Source organism: Pangasianodon hypophthalmus, chromosome 7, assembly GCF_027358585.1.
Source record: "Pangasianodon hypophthalmus isolate fPanHyp1 chromosome 7, fPanHyp1.pri, whole genome shotgun sequence".
In the NCBI taxonomy this organism is placed as follows: domain Eukaryota; kingdom Metazoa; phylum Chordata; class Actinopteri; order Siluriformes; family Pangasiidae; genus Pangasianodon; species Pangasianodon hypophthalmus.
In genome coordinates, this window is record NC_069716.1 from 8,320,312 (window position 1) to 8,338,995 (window position 18,684).

Genomic DNA, 18,684 nt, shown 5'->3' on the forward strand with positions numbered 1-18,684 from the left:
ACAAACAACAAAACAGATAAAGAGCAAATTCCGGTTTGTTGTTGGAAGCTGCATTGCCAGTAATGATAGCAACAACAACTGATGAATTTTATTTTTCTGTTGTTTGTGTTCTTGCAAACTTTACAATGTTTCAGTCTGAATTAAAAAGGAATGTGAAGAAGTGGTTCGGTAACACACAGACGGCCTGGTCAAGCTGACCAAAACCAAACGGGGATGATAGAAGGTTGTTTATGTGATTTTTATCTGACCACAGTAGATAAAAAAACCAGGCAGATCACAGGGGCAGAAGTCCACAGAGCAACATACCTTTAACAACAAATGATCATGGTGGAAATTGTGTTTCAGTCAAACATTATATATTTTTTCTAATTAATTGTATAGTAATTTTGCAGGGTTTGTTGTATGTACCTTCCCATGTTTTAGTTTGGTTGCATTGATCCTGCTGAACAAACAGTGGTTGTGATTTTCCACTATGTTGCCATGTGTACTTCTAAAACACTACTACATATCATAAATAAGGCTCCACCCACTTATTTAATATGATTTCTATTAATCAGAGCTGGGATCAGTTATTTCCTTGTTCCTGGTCATCTCTTGTCATTACTAACAAAACCTAGGAAAGAAACATTACAAAGTAATATTTATACACTTCATTTAAAATCCTTTGGTGGGCAAAAACAATGATAATTTCCCTTACACAAATGACAAACTTTGACATTTGAAATTTGACAAACACAAATGACAAACTTGAAACAACTACAAAGTAGTGACCAAGCTAGTTTTATCCTCTCACTAACAAATCAACCATCTATAAAACAAATATCTAGAACAAGTTTACCTCCACCAACTGAGGTCAGTCAATTTAAAACACTTTAAGGCACAATAGGCCATTTGTGTAACTAAGTAAACAATAACGTGATTTTTACATTGAACAATTCAGTATTTCATGCAATTCAAAACATCACCCACAATAGTTACTGTAGGCTAACACTATGTCCTTTATCTTTGTGCAAAGAAATCCTAGAAATCGTAGAAATCCTGGGTAACGTACAGGATTCTATCTTCAATACAATATAATAACCTCAATGATTAGTACATTGTTTGACATACTGTAAATATGCACAAATTATGAGAAGTTATGATAAGTTACCAGTTTTGGACAGGTAAAAATATCCATTCAATATACAGGAATTACCAAGAAGCAGTACTTCTGATGGGCTTCTGTAAGTTAAATACTAATGGCTGAGAACTGTGCAGAACTTCACACACTGCACAATTTACAAAAATACAATTAAGGAATAATTATAGAAAAGATGCAAAAGTACATCATGGTAAAAACAAAACCTGCATTCTCTTAATCTAGGTAACATTTTCTCTCTAACCTGTGCAATAGCCATGTTGAGATTGTTTAGCCAACCAGATGGTTTGAAATGGCATAGTGTAAAAATACATTTCTTAAAGGGAACTCAGGGTTCATAGTGGAATACCAGAGCAGGGGTGGACACTCAGCGGGGTATAAATAAGATGTCTAGAAAATGAGACGGACACTCAGGACATCTTGCCTATTTGGATTTTCTTCCATGCCTCAGAAGCTGTGAATATACAGGAGTCAATGATGCCGGCTACTGTAAAAGTCCCACCGATAATGGCACAGATCTGAGGGCAAGGAAAGCAGGGTGCATCAATACAAGTAATTTAACTGATTGAACAAAAATGATGCTGGACTAATATTAATGTAAATGTAGATCAAGCATGATGTATGAGCATAAAGCAATGCTAGAGCTTCGATGAACTTAATTCTCTGTGTAAATGTTCATGACACACTATTATAATTCCACTACGGAAGAATGTGTGTGTGTCTTACAGTTGTGATGAAGCGGTAGAGGGGCTGCCTCCTCTCTGTGTATTTCACTGTGATTGGACTCAGGTCATAACGGAACCAAATGGCTGGGATGATGCGCCCTGTGTGGCTGTATGCCACATATTCCTGACAAAAAAAATACAGATTTCAGTTATAAAATACATCATTTTTTGTTCAAATTCAAATTCAGACACTACACACTGACTAACACTGATAACACTGTAAGTAAACCTTCACACAACAGCTTGTGTTCAATAGCTTCTCAGTTTCATTTCCAAAACAAAATGCTTTTACGACAGGCTAGAGCTAGCACTTTCCCCGTCACCTATTCATTCTTGTTTGCTAAGACTCATAAAATTGTCAGCACCTCATATACAAAGACCCATAATTATAAATCACTACACCTACATTTATAGACCCACTTTGTACTTTGTGTTATTTAAGTAAGAAATAAAACATGTCTGGGTGTACTGTTACAGGAAAATAATTAACAACAGGGTGATGTGATGTTGACAACCCCAAAGCTGATTATTTTCCTAGCTGTCCCAAAGTGTTATATTCCTCTGATGCCACAGCAATATGCCAATGATTACAATCTTTTAAAAAAATGTATTAAGTAACGACACGTCATAGTCTTTTCTATCCATTTATAGTTACATTTCATTTTGTGGTGCATCCATGAAACAGGTTTCTGTAATCACTAATGTACAGTGGAATGAATAGTCATTCCTTCACCAAACTCTCCTTTTTTTCTTTTTACTTCTCTCAAAATTAACAAGACAAAAAACCCAACTTGCCCTGTGACAGACAAAATACAAAGCGTAAATTCCTCTCATATAAAGACTACCATGGAGGAAAACATATTGTCACAAAGCGCTGACGCTGGAGACTCCTTCCAAAAATGCAAAATACATGTCTCCTGACAGAAAGGGTCACCAGGGCAATGTCTACATTTGTTTTTCTCAGTTAAATATCACTTTAAATCTGTTTATTATTAGACTGTTTGCCACAGGTCAAGTTATTATAACAGAAACAATAACGCAGAAGAACAAGTGCATTAATATAAACCTGTGATTTGCCTTGTAGCCGGCTCTGCTGTCAGCACTGCTGTTATAAAAGAGGTGGGAAAAAAAAAAAGTTTTCACTAACATGGAGCTAATGTTTATTTTACCTTGTTGGCCACAGTGTACTGATAGGAGAACTTCTGCTTTCCTGACAAGTCCTCATACACAGTGGGAACGATCTTGAGGATGTAATCGTGGGACGCCAGAGCTGAGGAGAGAGATCGACATTTACACTTGGCACAACAAAGCCTTGAAAATTAAGATACTGATTCTTATCTTATCTGTACAAGCCACTCGGGGATTGTGCCAACTCTGGATGCGTATTTGGGGAAAATCAATTGTTTTTTTTTTTTTACTGAAAAGTAATTAATGGCTATTTCCGGTTTGACATGAGTTACCTAGAAGCATCCACCAGGTGGCTACTACCACACTACACTCCTTTTACTGGACTATCATAAAAGTGGATAAATGTATAGTTAACCTTGTTTAATAGTGATTGCTCTTCCATTTTTTTACCTTTAGCTAAATTTCATCTACTTAATGTCTGTCTTAAGACATTAAGTCTTATTGTCTTTATGTGCTGTCTTCCTGGTGCTTCAGAGGGGGAAAAAAATGGAAAAATCTTTTAGGCAGTCTGTGCTCATCATACCCTGTCATTACTCTGACGTAATGCTGCTTGTTTCTCATTGCTGACCTTTTAAACATTTTAATCTCAATGCGGTCTGTAAAAAATAATAAAGTGAGACGTGAAGAACTATTACATCACTGCAGCATTACTAAACTGCAATCATCATGTTAACCTACTTACAGTTTTAAGAGTTTTGATGGGAATCAGTTAAATCAGTTGTGTACATACATAAAAACACATTAAATATGTAACAAACCATTAGACTGGAGTCTGTTGGCCCCACCGAGAGCGTTGAAAGCACCTTGGACAGTTTGCACCTGTAACACCGAATGCACGTTTTCTTTAAAATGACATGAATTCTATCTTTGACACATTCCTCTGAATAAATAATTATATACTAGATGAAACAGCAACCTGAAGCTTGTCCCCGAAGGCGAGTTTATGAATGATGTGGGTCATGTCAGGGTTCTGCGGCTGCGCTGTGGCGCTGTGCGTGGAGACGTGGAAGTTTCCGGGAACCTGGACAAGAAGGAATGAGAAGAAAACCCTCAGGCAATCTGATACTTTACAAACTTGTCCCTGATAGCTTTTGAGTATTGAATAGACCAGTGTGCTTTAAGTTTTGTATGCTATCAGAGCAATTATTTCCTCCTATTTCATAAGTGGTTGACATAGGAGGGGAATTTTTTTAAAACATGGCCTCGAAACCATGGAACGAAAATTCAACAACTCATACATGATAAACAACTTCCTTTCCCCCTCAGTTAGAAATAAATCTAGCCTTTATTTTATATTTATTTGCCACATTGTAGATAGATTAAGATAAATTTTAATTAAAATTATTTTTTTTAATTTAAATGGTCATTATTATATTGGAGCATGACAATGCCATTTAGACCATCTCACATCATGTCCACTACTAAGGTCATTGCAAAAACAGTGTAAGGTTGAGAGGGAGAATAGTGTGAAATCCTTTATGTATGTGCACTATACATGGTCCGTTTCTTACTTTATTAATGCTGAATTCACCCTCAAAGCGACAGCCATAACCGTTGTTGAGTGGCACCTTCATGGAGTTTTCTATGTGGCCAACTTCATGACGTCCCATTTCATCTTGGATGTCCAACCCCACCACTGAGAGAAAGAAAGAAAGATTAGAATACTTAAAATTTAAAAAAAAAAAAAAAAGCGCTCAGCAGCAGGGGTTCTCAAACATTTGGCAGACAGGAACACTTTTAGCTGAAAGAAAAATAAAACACTCCTCAGAATGCTGACCCCCTCAGCACAAATTTATTTCATGAACGATTTAACTCTTTCTGCTCATTACTCAAATGTGAACATTAATATAGCGGCGATGTATTGCAGCCATAGAGCTTTTTATTATAGAACTTTCCACTCACTGAACCTATCTGTCCAAGCTGAGATTATTTATAGGTCTACTTATATTTTTTAGTTATTAAGCTTTGGATTAAACCCATTTCATCAGTCAGTCAAATCAGGTAATAACTATAAGAACACAATAATGAATACAACTTTGGTAATGATGGGTTGTGATATCCACCACTGTAATCATTTAAAAAAAAAAAAAAAAAAAAAAGAATCATTGCTCAGCAGTACATCACACCACAATGTCTTCAAATATTTCATATTCACCACTGACCAAGCAACACTTCCAGACAACCAGTGTTTAAGCAAGACCTTTAATCCCCAACATGTTCACTCACAAGTTAGTATATGAAAGCGTGAGCCAGTTAAATAAAGGTAAAATATATACATAATAACGTTTTAAAAATGAATGAATTAATGAATGAATTCTACAGTGAGTGTCAGAATGTCAATGTGGGCAGGCTGACCTTTGGCAATCACACTAAGGTTCCAATACAATACAACGCAGTTACTAAAGAGGAGACTGATTGAGGAAACCTTTAGTTCTCCATAAAAAACTTTCCATGGAACAAGGCCGTTTCCATTGCATCAACTCCACTCAAAGCAAGAAAAAGAGAAAGGTTAATCTAAACCCAGCTCAATGTGATGTAATTTTTACCTTGACTAAAGGACTAACAGAATAGTGAACAGTCAGATGTGTGCCCAGACAGTAAATCTGTGTGCCCAGACACCAAATCTAGCTCAGAAACATGTACAGAAAACATGTGCAGGAAAAAAAAAAGCCCTGCACGTCACTTTTTCTTTTCAAAAATAAACCCTGAGATGATGTCTTATTAGCAAAGGTCACTAGAAGGAAAAGCTTATACGACAGAATTAACAGCTAAATTAGAGCTATGATGTTAAGTAAAATGAAACATGTAAATCTATGTTAATTAAAAAAAAAAAAAAAAAAAAGATTAAAGACTATTCAGATGTAAAACAGGGACAAACACTTGGCTTCCTTGCTCTTTAGAGAAAGTGATTACAAGTATTACATGTTTCTTAGTCAAGGGCCCTGGGCAACACCATGTCAGACAGATCATTCCAGTTTAACATTTAACATTCTGCATCTTTTCAGTGCCTTTAAAGGCTGTAGGCATGTAATAAAAACCTCATTTAGAGCTCTTACTAGTAATGTGACACGTTAAGACAGCCAAACTTTTAGTTAAAAAGTCAAAATAAGGCATTCTGTTGAAAGAACATGCCATTACAGTATATGAAATCATTATTGTGAAGTGAGTGTTGTGCTAATGACTCATCAGGCGAGAAAGACATCACACGTTCTCTTCGTTAAGCACGAACACAACACTTTTTTACCACTTGGAGGCCACAGTTTTTATTGGGTAATGGAAAGCGGGTGAGCACACTGTGTTCTGGCAAGATTTCCAGGATGTTTCATTAAGTATTTCACGTTGTACCAGTCACATTTTTAGAACATGTAGAGTATTTTATTTTATTACAGTTTACTAACTACTGGCAATTAAAAAAGGGAAAAAGTGCACCATCAAATAAATAACTCCAGTAAGGTCCAGTAAGAAATGTTTAATTTATGTGAGTATATTACCACTAAACAGACACTAATCTTTAATGAAATTAAATTGAAAAAAATGTACAAAAAAATTAAAAAGGGATTTTAAAAAATCAACACTGAAAGAGAGGTATCTGATCAACAGAAGAAAAGCTGAATCTGTATAAAATATTCATAGTACATGGAACACAGACCCTTCACAACTATTCAAAATTAAATTTTAAAGGTTACAGTTCATTGTTTTTTAAATAATCTTTTACTGGCTGTCATATAAAGTTTTTAATTTGGGTTGTTTTTTTTCATGACTGTATATCGCAACTTCTCCAAAAGTAATAGGATATTAATATTCCGGATGAAATTCCTGATTAGCTTAATATGTGTAATGAAGTCCTTTTCACAATAATCATGCTAGTAAAATGTCTAGTATTATATATTTCCCCTTGCCATTTTAGAAATCTTTGGATTATTTGGAATTTAAAGTTCCAAAATTTAATCGAACGTGTGTTCAGTCTGAGATGATCTGATTTCACACCAGTAACCAGTAAAGCATAATGATCTTTTTGTTATCAAGAAAAGTACGTTAGAGCTTAAGATAAGCAAATAACATTAAGTTCAGCAACTGATGACATGGCAGTTTTATAGTTTTACCATAAAAGTGAGTGCTATTTCCGTAACATTTGCACAGAGATGGGGAAGGTTTCCTCCCCCTGACAAAGAAGTTCAGCTGTTCAGTGCACAAACTGCTGTGGAAATTCACACAATATGATGGTAAATTAAATCTCATTTTCTGTGCAGGAAGTCATTGTCTAGCACATAATATTCTATTGATATAAATGTTGTCTTTTATGATTAGGAAAAACCGAAAAAAAAAGGAGTATGAATATTGATGTATTTTTTGTATATACTCACAATCACAGTGTAAGTTTGGCAAACTGATGTTTAAACTCACTTCAATCTTCCCTCCACTGTCTTTATCTGGGTCATCCACATACAGTTCATTTACTCTGTAAAGAAGCACAAATGTCACATATTGGCTACATTATTATACTCACTAACAATAATTACACCACATGATATAATTACTTTTAATTTATTAGTATCTCAGTATTATTAGTATAACAGAGCTATGGAATTCTCTAATCTGATTTGTCAGTGTTGATTCATTTTCAACTGTAGTAGCAACTGTAATTCAAATCTCTGTTGCTTTCTAACAAAGGAAATATATAACTAATACATTGATGTAATGAAGCTTTCTGAATGAAGACGTTTATTTTGCATTTATGGAAGGAGCCTCCAGTGTCAGTGCTCTCTGTAACTGTCAGAAGTAAAGCTATTGCTTTAGGTTTTCCGACACAGGACAGTCATCAGGACAGAGGACTTCTCTGTAACATGCGCATCAAACCCAAGACCCATGGGCCAAATACGGCTCACATCCTTGTTTCAATTAGCCCTTGCAAAACTTGGAAAAGTTCATATTCCAACGGCCTGTAGTAACTACAACTCGACGTTTTCACGCTATCTAAAATTCAGAAAGATCCATGCAGTGAGCATCTCACAGTGCTGAGATGCTGGTCAAAAGCAATACTTGCCTGCTGCATTTGATGTAAGTCACACTCGCGTTTAAAAACGATTCAGAAACACATGGGGTATTGGCATTTATATATATATATATAAAGAAATCATGATTGTTTTCGTGATCTGTACAACTGCTAAGCAAGACACGCTCATGCATTTTAAGTGGAGCAAATTTTGTTATTTTAATCTTTCAATTCACAAGCTATCTTTATCCAATCTTGCCATACTAATAAAGCTGCCATAAAATATTGTTTCAGTTCCAATGAAAAAGATTCAAATAATCTTTTAGTAATTGGGGAAAAATTACAGCTTATGTCAAATCCTGATCTACTTTTCTTTTGCAGCAAAATCCAGCAGGCTACTTCATAGGCTTTCACCTCCATATCTCTGTGCAGCTATCTGGTAAGTAGCTTTCAAACAGAAACAGGAAAAATGAATCCCAATTGGTTAATCCTGTTTCTCATCACAGCAGCTGGTAGTGATTAACCATTCATAAACAAACTTTAATCAGTATAATAAGTGTTCTCACCTAATGATGCATATACTTAAATAGTTTCTGTCAACCCTGCTTTTTCATAGAAACGTCTTATTGTGATTTCAGGGCCTAGGTTATTGGTGTTAATCGATAGACAATGTTAAATAGGTTTTCAAAAATGTAATAGTATTAGCTTCAGCTTCTCACAAAAGTGCTAATGTGGCCTGGGCAGAATTTCAGCTTGACAACCCTGCAGTAACATGACAAGCTACACAACATTTACTTACTTAAATACTTATTAACTTAAACAGAGAAAGAGAGAAAGAAGAGAGAGAGAGAGAGAGAGAGAGAGAGAGAGAAGAGGCTGTAACTTCATAATTGCAGTTATTTTCCTATAACTGATTATTTTTCTATGAATGCATGCCCTGTTGTGTTTTACTCCTTACATAATACACAGGTTTATTAATTTTATTAACACAATGGTAATACAAATGGGAATAAAACTTAAGTGTGGTGTGCTGTTTTCACAGATATTAAAAAATATAACTGCATTGTGTGTATTTATAAAATATCTTGTTCTTATTTCCGTATTGCTGACCATGGCTATTTAGCTTTAAAAAAAAAAAAAAACTGTTCAACGGCAGAATCTGTGCTCATTTCCTTCTTCTTTGCCCACGCCCGTGCTAAGCAAATAACACTGTGAAGAGGCAGGGTAAATATCCTGTGTGAAACTCACTCTGACTTACAAAAGGTTATAACATCAGGTCATGTGCATTATGTAGCAAAGAGTACCACTCACCATCCTTACAGTAACCCTCTTCTGAAATCAGCTTGGATGTTATTTAATATATGTATTATAGTCTTCGGTTATGTGTAATATGTCAATATTTAGAGAAGTAGTTTATCAGACTGTTGCTATGGCAACCTGGGGTGACTCATACATAACGGTAACATCTTGTCCCTTAGCGCTTTAAGCGTCAGTTGATGTAAGCTTGGAGAAAACAGTGGCAATACATACATCTCTGTGGCTATGAATCCCGTCAGCTCGGAGAGGAAGAGGAAGAGCATGAAGACGCAACAGCAGATCGAGACTGTGGGGAGGGAGAGCAAGGTTAGGAACACACGCTTACGCATTAGGGGTTTCGGTTTAGCAATCAACAATTATCACTCATTTACTGTAAATATTACAAACAGCACTCTGGTTTAGGACAGCAGTAAAATCAACTCAATTCAGAAAGGGTTTTGTGTCTAATGTTTTTTTTTTTAATACTTTATCCAAAGCATAGACCATTTCCCTTCCTACTGATTACCCTAAGAGATTTTAAAGAGGTAACATAAGAGATAAAAACATTTCTGCCATTTTAAATATGAAACAGTATTTTATATTGACATTATTCACCATTTATCTATTTATTACTTTACAAAGTGCAAAAAAAGTATTTTTATTATACTTTCAACATATTGCAAAATGACTTACGCTATTTAACTTCTTCAAACATATTAATAATCTGTTTTTCCTTCTGCCTTCCCCCCACCCTGTATTTCTGTTTTGGAAGACGTTGGGTTTTTTCCCCTTAAAACATGTGTTTCGATATGAAACATACATGTTTTCAATCCTATTGCAGATGCAAAAAAAACAGTCAAGATGAAATAGAACTGTGAAATTACGTCATTACTTCAATCTAGAGGCGAGCGACACTGTATGTGGCTGCGCTGCCACACTTCCTGTACACATCAGCGTTCATGTGATCAAGTGAATAAAAAAAAAAAACAGCTTGAGTAAGCAGGTTGAGTATAGCCTTATTTACATGGAGACCGTGACTAGTGAGTCAGAGAGTCACATGACTTTATGGCAGCCACGTCATTCTTTGGCGTGCTGCGGTTCCTTCCAGTTTACACAAGCTAATGTTTAGCTACAGCACAAACAGTAGGGAGTGTCGCGATGACAAATACACCACAGATTCAAGTACTGAGAATATGGTCATTGCTTCCACTTAGATAGGACTAAAGGTGATTGGTGATGAATCTTTATTCAGGTATTTACCAATCACTAATTGTTAATCTCATTCTTACTAGGTGACAGCTATTTACTCTGATTCACTTGATGACAGATTCTGGTCTTGATTAAATACCCTGGTCCTGAAAGAGATTTCTGTCAACTCTCCCAGCAGAGTAATGGCTTTAAACACTATCAATTTTTTGTCATATCACATCATGACCACATGACACCTTCAGGCTTGAAAATTGTTTGGAAAATCAAAAATTTGTTCTTCATGGGTGAAGAATACTTGGATACTAATTTAATTAATATGACTAAAGATGAGCTAATGATGAGCCACCTTAGGGCTCAGCAGTCATAACAAAGGCCACAGGAATGCAAGTGGGAATGCCAATGTAGTAGGTAATACAACTTGAGTCAAGGGGCGACACCTATGATTGTGTAAGTGCTGCTGTGTAAGTGCTGCTGTGTAAGTGCTGCTGTGTCATGAGGACTGAAACAATGAGCAATCAGTGAGGAAGTTAGAAGACGGAATGTTGACAACATAGAGATTAGGGCAAAGAGCGCAGCAATTGATCAATCAGTACTAAAGGTGGTGGCAATAGTGAGACTGGGGGGCCACAAAACCCTCGACAGACCTGTGTATTAGCTGATAAGAAAGCCGTAAATACTACTTACTGAAGGCTCCAGTGTATGTGGGCTGGGTGAGGTCTTTAGGCACCTTCCTGTATATATCAAACCTGGAAGGAAGAGAAAGAAGTTAGAAGGAAGGAAGAATAGTCAGAGGAAGCAGGAGGAGGGAAAAGGTAAACACAGAAAGCTCCTGGGAAGCACATATGTGAAGGCACATTCTGTTCCCAGTGAGTTAACAGCATTGACAAGGACTCAGGAATGTTAACTATGGCAACAGGCCAAGAAATCCTCAGACACTGAGCGCCTTTGGCGTCTTAACATCACGCCTCTTCCTGTATGTTCTAGACCTCGGCTTGCAACCCTTGCACAAAAATGTAACCTTTTTGTCCTGTGGTATGTTCACATAACGGTGTGACTGAGGTCAAAGGGAATGCTGTTAGACCAGCCTGAACTGCCTGTCTCAACTAAAACGAAGTAAACAACCACAAGTGCCCACCAATCCTCACATAGCAAACTTCAGAGATACTTAAGGGCCATTCCTAAACTATAAACAGATGAAAGCAGGTTTATTCGTTTTGCTGAAACAGGCATGCATTAGTAACTGACCAGTTTGCAAAACTGATGAAAACAAGTGAGAAAATCTTGTTTTATCATAATATAATGAGAAATAAGATTAGGGTTATACACATTTTTACAAATTTAAAACTAGAAAAATATTTTTTGTTATATTGCTTCTTTCAAGAAGTAAATGCTGGCATTAAGCAAAATGATCTGTCAATAGAACAACACAGTAGAAATAGCATAAATAATAGTAAACATCTTACATTTGTATATGCTAATTTTAATGATATATACATACATGCCTGTGTTCCAAACTGAAACCTGATTTTAAACACACTAAAAGCTTTGAAATCTTTGAAATTAAAATAGCTAATCTAAAACACACTCAATTTAAACCTATATAAATATAAAATGCAATCTCTTTGTCCAGTATGCTGGTTTTTTTTTTTCTTTTTCACCCTCATTGTATTGTATTATAAGTATAAGTAGCAATTGCCTACTTTACAGGAGATTGTTACTGGTCCTGACAGCACAAGAGCAGTACTTTTGTGTTACTGATCAGAAAGTCAGGGATTCAACCCCAAGCACTGCCAAGCTGCCTCTGTTGGGCCCTTGAGCAAGGCCCTTAACCCTTTATGCTCCAGGGGGACCGTATCATGGCTGACCTTGCGCTTCCTAATAAGCTGGGATATGCGAAGAAAAGAATTTCACTGTGCTGTAATGTATATGTTACAAATAAAGATGACTTCTTAAAAGAATATGTCTGGTGTTCATACAGATCCTACAGACCCTAAAAGTGACTTAATCACCTTGTGTGTTTTGGTGGATAAGGAGAAATAAAAAAAAGAAAAACACTCAAGATGTTCAGAAGTGACCATTTCAAGCTTAAAGAACCGTGTGGAAAAGCTTAAATACATTAACTGAACAACATGATAGTGCAGCAGCTAATAAAAATGGACAGATATTCTGGAAAGATACAACTTTTATATACAACAATTATCAGTAGAAGAGGAATCTTAGGGAACTGAGAAAATATTCGTCCTGTTTTTATTTCATTTACGAATTGTATAAAGTGCTCTATCTAAAAGTTAGTTTGTCCATATGGACCTGAATGAGATTCTGCCTCTGCCGTCAGCATGGGGTTAATAACATCTCTCCCCGTAGAAACAGCTTGAGCATTGCCTTTTTTAGGAGCTCTCTCCAGCCGTGCTCCTGCACAGACAAACTATTTCAGGCCTTTTTCGGTGTTCAAATCATTTCCCTGCGTCGCAGCCTTGGCCTGGCTCTCGCTCGCATCATCACTGCGAAAACACAAACATCTGGGCGCATTTCTTCCACCAAGCGCTGTGATGTGAAAATCACATCTGACGCAATCGGGGGGAGTGGGGAAGGTTACCTCCTGTATCAAATATCCAATGTGTGTGACGTGCCCTCTTCTTACTCCACCTCCTGTGTTCACAGGAAGGAAAGACAGTTTATTCTATTCTGAACGGAGAAAACTGTTCTTAATCAAGAGACTGATGGGTAAAGCTCATTTCCTGTATGGTCACTGGAATTTTAAGCAATCTTTTCACACAGCCATTATTTTCCAAATCAAGTGCGGATTTCACAGCTTGCTCAAATGTATTAATAGACTGAACTTCTTTTATTAAGGAACACTTATTTCCATAATGTGACTGAAATGTTTATTTAGGAATGCATAAAAGCTGCTTATCTCATATTCCCCGATACACATATCTGACAGGTAAATAGGGGCATTATGGGGGAAAAGTGTCCTCAACCAACAACAGACCCTTACCATTTTAGGGCAACATAGGCCAAACCAAGCCTTACCTTTAGGCTACGCTTCCAGAGAAAGAGGCCAGAATGCAGGCACACCTAGTTTTATTGGTTTACTTAGGTTCATTTTCCATGCAAAACCTACTTTATTCATGGTGTACACATCATCACATCACTGATTAATCAACCCCCATTAACCTTGTTCCATTTATACTGCTATGCAAATTGGAATTAGCTTGCCTGACTCAGTAGGATACATGACTGCGTTTGCTCAAAGGTCACTAAGGAGTTGTGCGTGCGCTACGTGCTGCTCTTGCTCCTTCATGGAAAATGCCTTTTCATTAAATTTACAACAGCGTTTGTGGCTAAATCCAGCGCACCACATATTCTCTATTCTGCAGCCTATCCTGCTGCTTACTCCTAAAAGCCACTTCTCCAGCTGAGGCCTTTTTTCCTCAGAACTGGGTTGTTAGTGAGTCATACTGTAGCTCGGGTGTTGACACTGTAACAGAAAACCATGAGCCGTTATAAAAGAATGAGCACATTCTACTTTCAAGCACATTCCGTCCTGAAGCAAGAGCATATGGAGAGTAAGATTTACATTCGCCCGTATTGGCTAAAGAGCAGACCAGTTCTCACTTCCTGTGTACAAGTCAAACTTGGAACACTACAGAGTGTTCTTAAAAGTGGTTTAGTTGAGAAATCATGAAATCACGTCACCAGTGCAACACCAGTGTAAAAATAGGGGGAAAAAACCCCAAAACAAAACAAATGTAATACAAGGCTGATATTAACACTTATTACTTTCAGGTGCTGTTTATTAAAATAATACGATAACGTACGATCTATTTTGATGTCTTTCTTTGCCGATCTGCAGCTCTGTGAAAGATTTATATTTTTTGCTGTTTATCTTGATTCTTAATTCGACTGATGACAGCGTCATCATGAGACTGTATGAGAGTTGACTTAATAAATAAACATGTGTAGACTGCCTTCAATGACTAAACAAAATTAAAATACTATGCAACTTCTGTAATAGTCAGGTCCTGTTTTAACAAAATTTTAATAGGAAAACACCATTTAATAAAAAAAACTGTAAAATAGAGGTACTTTTTTTCCATAGGTAAACCAAGAGGGATGTTAACTCAACTGTATGTACACAGTCGGCTACAATCATAACGCATTACTTTCTAAATATGGTGAAATAAATACTGTTGTTGATCACAACTCTTCATAGTTTTCTCTAAATCCCTAAAGTTGACACACTAAAAAAGCATGGCAGTGCACTGAGAGATTAACAATCATGTTGAAAAGATGAGCATGTATTTTACTTTCAATTACAATTTTGCTTTTATGTCTAACTGACTGGATGTTAGCTTTGAAAAAACATCTGTGCTGAACAGGGTCTTTATGTATTTTGGCCACAAAGCTAACATTCCATATGGGTCTGCCTCTATCTCCGTGTAATAAGTCACCAACTGCTGCCAGCTCGGACATCTTTAGCTGGTAGGCAGGACGATTTGAAACAGTAGGTGTGGATGATATGTAAGTAATAAAACATGACAGATCATGCTGATATAAGAAAGTAAACAATGACAGGGTGTGTGATGTGCGCTGACACAAAGCAGGGTTCTGTTTCTACCCAGAAGTTGATTATTTTCCAATAACAGCATACGAATCTCACACTGGAGATTCCTTCCAAAAATGCTAAATAAACACAATAATAATAAATAATCACAGGAAACTTCACAATAACAGCCATTACACGTTTTTTTTTTTTTTTTTTTTTTTTTTTTAAATCTGTTTATGTGAAGCATCCTCCACACAAGTCTTTATGTACTTGTGACTATAGAAACAGTATAATATTAGCATTTGTCCATTAACATAAAGCTCGCAGCTGAAACTACTGGCAGAAGACTGCAGTGTTAGAGAAAATTAATCACCACCTCCTGACTGAAAAGATTCAAGCAGTCAACAGTGCTCGAAAAAAAATCTCATGACAATACTATGACTCATAATATGTATTAAGATAGAGGTTTAATAAACTGCCAGCAAAACAATTATGGAGCATCTCATGACAATACTATGACTCATAATATGTATCAAGATAGAGGTTTGATAAACTGCCAGCAAAACAATTATGGAGCATTTAAAAAAGGGTAATAATTGTTATCTAACCATATAAATAACTGTTAAACAACTGTAATATTGTTATAGCGCCAATATACCAAAACAAAAAAGTGTACCGGGACATAAATGTTCACACTGTTATCATATTATCATATTGCCCTGCTCTATTAAACAGTAACTCAAAATTATGGACACAGAAACAGCTATGAGCCAAACTTCGGATCAAATCCAGTGAGTGTCAGATAGCCCTTCTAACACAACCTGCACCTCGCACCTTAAAAATGAATGAAGTTAAGCCATTAGCCGAGCCACGGAGTAGAAAGCGAGTTGATGCTATAATTATGTGCTCGATCTGTAAATCTACAATAAAGAAAAAAGGGAAACTCGGTGGTCAAATACAATACTTTTGTGGCCTTCTGATTCTTACTGATGAGTGGTTTGCATTTTGTGGTATGGCCTCTATATTTCTGTTCTCAAAGCCTTCCTCGAGAGCATAGTCTTCTTCTTTGAATAGTGGATTGTGATACCTTCACCCTGCCCTGTGGAGGTTGCTGGTGATGTCACTGACTATTGTTTTTGGCTTTTTCTTCACAGCTCTCACAAAGTTTCTGTCATCATCTGCTATTGTTTTCCTTGGCAGACCCATTCAATGACTGGTTATTAGTACACCGGTGGTTTCTTTCTTTTTCAAGACATTATAAATTGTTGTTTTGGCTATGCCCAATGCTTGTGCAATGGCTCTGATCGATTTTCCCTCTTTCCTCAGCATCAAAAAGGCTTGCTTTTCTCCCATAGACAGCTCTTTCGTCTTCATGTTGGTTTATCCTTTTTAACAACAAATGCGGTCTTCACAGGCAAGACCCAGGGCTCAAACCAAGAGTAGACATTCAGAGCTATTAATTGTTTAAACAATCAATCTAACAGGGCAGACCTGAGGAACAAGAAACACCTGTTAAACCCACGTTCCGATATTTTTGATCATTTGAAAAATGGGTGGGTTCAAACAAAAGGATCCTTGTTCTAAATTGTTTAACACATCTTAATGTATATAAAAGCTGGAAATTAAAGCTGAAATTCTGATCTATCGTCTCAAATTCTCAAACCTTTTAAACCCAAATGTCTTCAGTGTATAGCACAAACAAAAAATTGGCTTTGCAATCCAATACTTTTGGAGGGGACTAAGTATTCAGACACTTGTTTTCGTTATTTAATAGACTTCCAGTGCATAAATCCACCACAGATTTACACATATAATGTCTTTCGACTTTGTACTTGTAAAGGACTGGTACCATTTTTAGGCAGAGAGTTTTTTAGTGCTTAAAAATCAAGCTATTTTAAAAAGGAATAAGAAAATCACACAACTTATAATTAAAAAAAAAATACAATCCAATCAACTACTTACAGTTTTAACTTGACACAGTAATGCCACTGATGGATAATGGGCTTCTATAAATGGTGCAATTCTCTTTTATGAAGTATGAAGTTGGCCAGAGTCCTGACCAACTTCTAACCACAATAGAAGTATAGAATAGATAATTATTTTGATCATATCATCCACATTTGGGTATACCGTTATCATTCTTATCAGTTTCAGAGGTTCTGGATGTTTGTGTTCGTTCTGATGAATCAGACCATTCACGTAACCCAACCAAAGTAAATAACAGTCATCAGAATAATGCAATATTTAACCAGGCAACGTCAACGTCAACCTTCAAAAACTGTCCCCATTCTGAGCTTCTTTTGAAATTTCAGCAACATGGTTATTATTTGTACAGGTCTACACCTGTGTCTGTATCCGGTGTAGTTTTATCACGGAATCTAATCTGGAATTAGATTTAGATTAGATTTTATCTGGAATTAAGTCTATTTGATCAAGCTACTGGGTGAAGATACAAATTACCGATTCGGTAAATGGTGAAATTACTGCTTGACATAATGGCATCGCATAGATGTAGAATTACTATGTCCATGTTATTATCTACATCTGCAGTGGTATTGCGATAGTAGAGTTAAGAAAGCCACTGGATAAGAGGACATAGATACCCTTTAGGAAATCAGTTATGAGAGGATGAACTGGAGATTTATGATCAAGGTTGATGTGTGTGTGTGTGTGTGTGTGTGTGTGTGAGTGAGTGTCTAAGAGAGAGAGTGTGTGTGTGTGTGTGTGTGTGAATGAGTGTCTAAGAGAGAGAGTGTGTGAGTGAGTGAGTGTGTGTGTGTGGGTGAATGAGTGAGTGAGTGAGTATGTGTAAGTATATATATATATGTGTGTGTGTGTGTGTGTGTGTATGATAGCCACACAGAAGGTGAGGTATTAAACACTTAGAGATTAACTACTCGACCTTTAATAGTGTTTCATTGTTTTAAATCCCCAGTGCCACAGCTCCCGGGGGGCCGGGCTTCATTTCTGCACAACACAAAAACAAAGCACAGTTCAGTGACCGCGGTAGCGACCTCAGGTTTCTACTCACCTCCGCACATCGAAAGTCATGATGTTTGCACGTTTTTAAACGAAAATAAAATTGTTCAAATGTGTACCGGAATACAACTCCGAGCCCCTGCTTCAACCCTTAGCGGGTGAACCTAGCGGAAATGACGTGCCCTAAGGACGCTTTGCACAATTCTATTGGTCCGAGTAAAGCATGGTTGATGATTCTGCTTCCGCCGGGATTGAGGCTGTGTCTCAAACGGCTGCTACTCCCTGTAAGAATGCACTACAGTGAGTATGAACTAAGCGACTATGAAGTGCACTACATGAGTTATGAGGAGTCATTTGGATTGTGACTTTTTTTTTGACCAGTAGTCTGAAAGAAATTACACTCGAGAAGCTTCTTGAAGCTTTTTGACTAAATGTGTTTTTCACTTACATTATTTATGTACCATATATATATACCATATGTATATATATATATATGGTGTGTGTATGTATATCTGTCTCTATCTATCTATCTATATCTATCTATATCACACTATACACACACACACACACACACACACACACACACACATATATATATATATATATA

General features: G+C 36.6%; 1 protein-coding gene across 2 annotated transcripts; it reads right to left on the bottom strand.

The window, feature by feature from the left end:
• Positions 1-28: 28 nt before the first annotated feature.
• Positions 29-18,285, bottom strand: ergic1 (endoplasmic reticulum-golgi intermediate compartment 1). 2 transcript variants are annotated; one of them, XM_026940755.3, is made up of 10 exons: positions 18,130-18,285; positions 11,234-11,295; positions 9,575-9,647; positions 7,416-7,510; positions 4,563-4,687; positions 3,968-4,072; positions 3,810-3,870; positions 3,033-3,133; positions 1,865-1,987; positions 29-1,656 (listed from the first exon to the last, which is right to left on the bottom strand). In XM_026940755.3, the coding sequence occupies exons 1-10, from the start codon at positions 18,147-18,149 to the stop codon at positions 1,549-1,551; spliced, it is 873 nt and encodes a 290-aa protein (XP_026796556.1). In that variant the 5' UTR covers positions 18,150-18,285; the 3' UTR covers positions 29-1,548. The 2 variants fall into 2 exon arrangements, with proteins under 2 accessions (XP_026796556.1, XP_053091680.1); XM_053235705.1 differs by lacking the exon at positions 18,130-18,285 and adding an exon at positions 17,061-17,156.
• Positions 18,286-18,684: the final 399 nt, after the last annotated feature.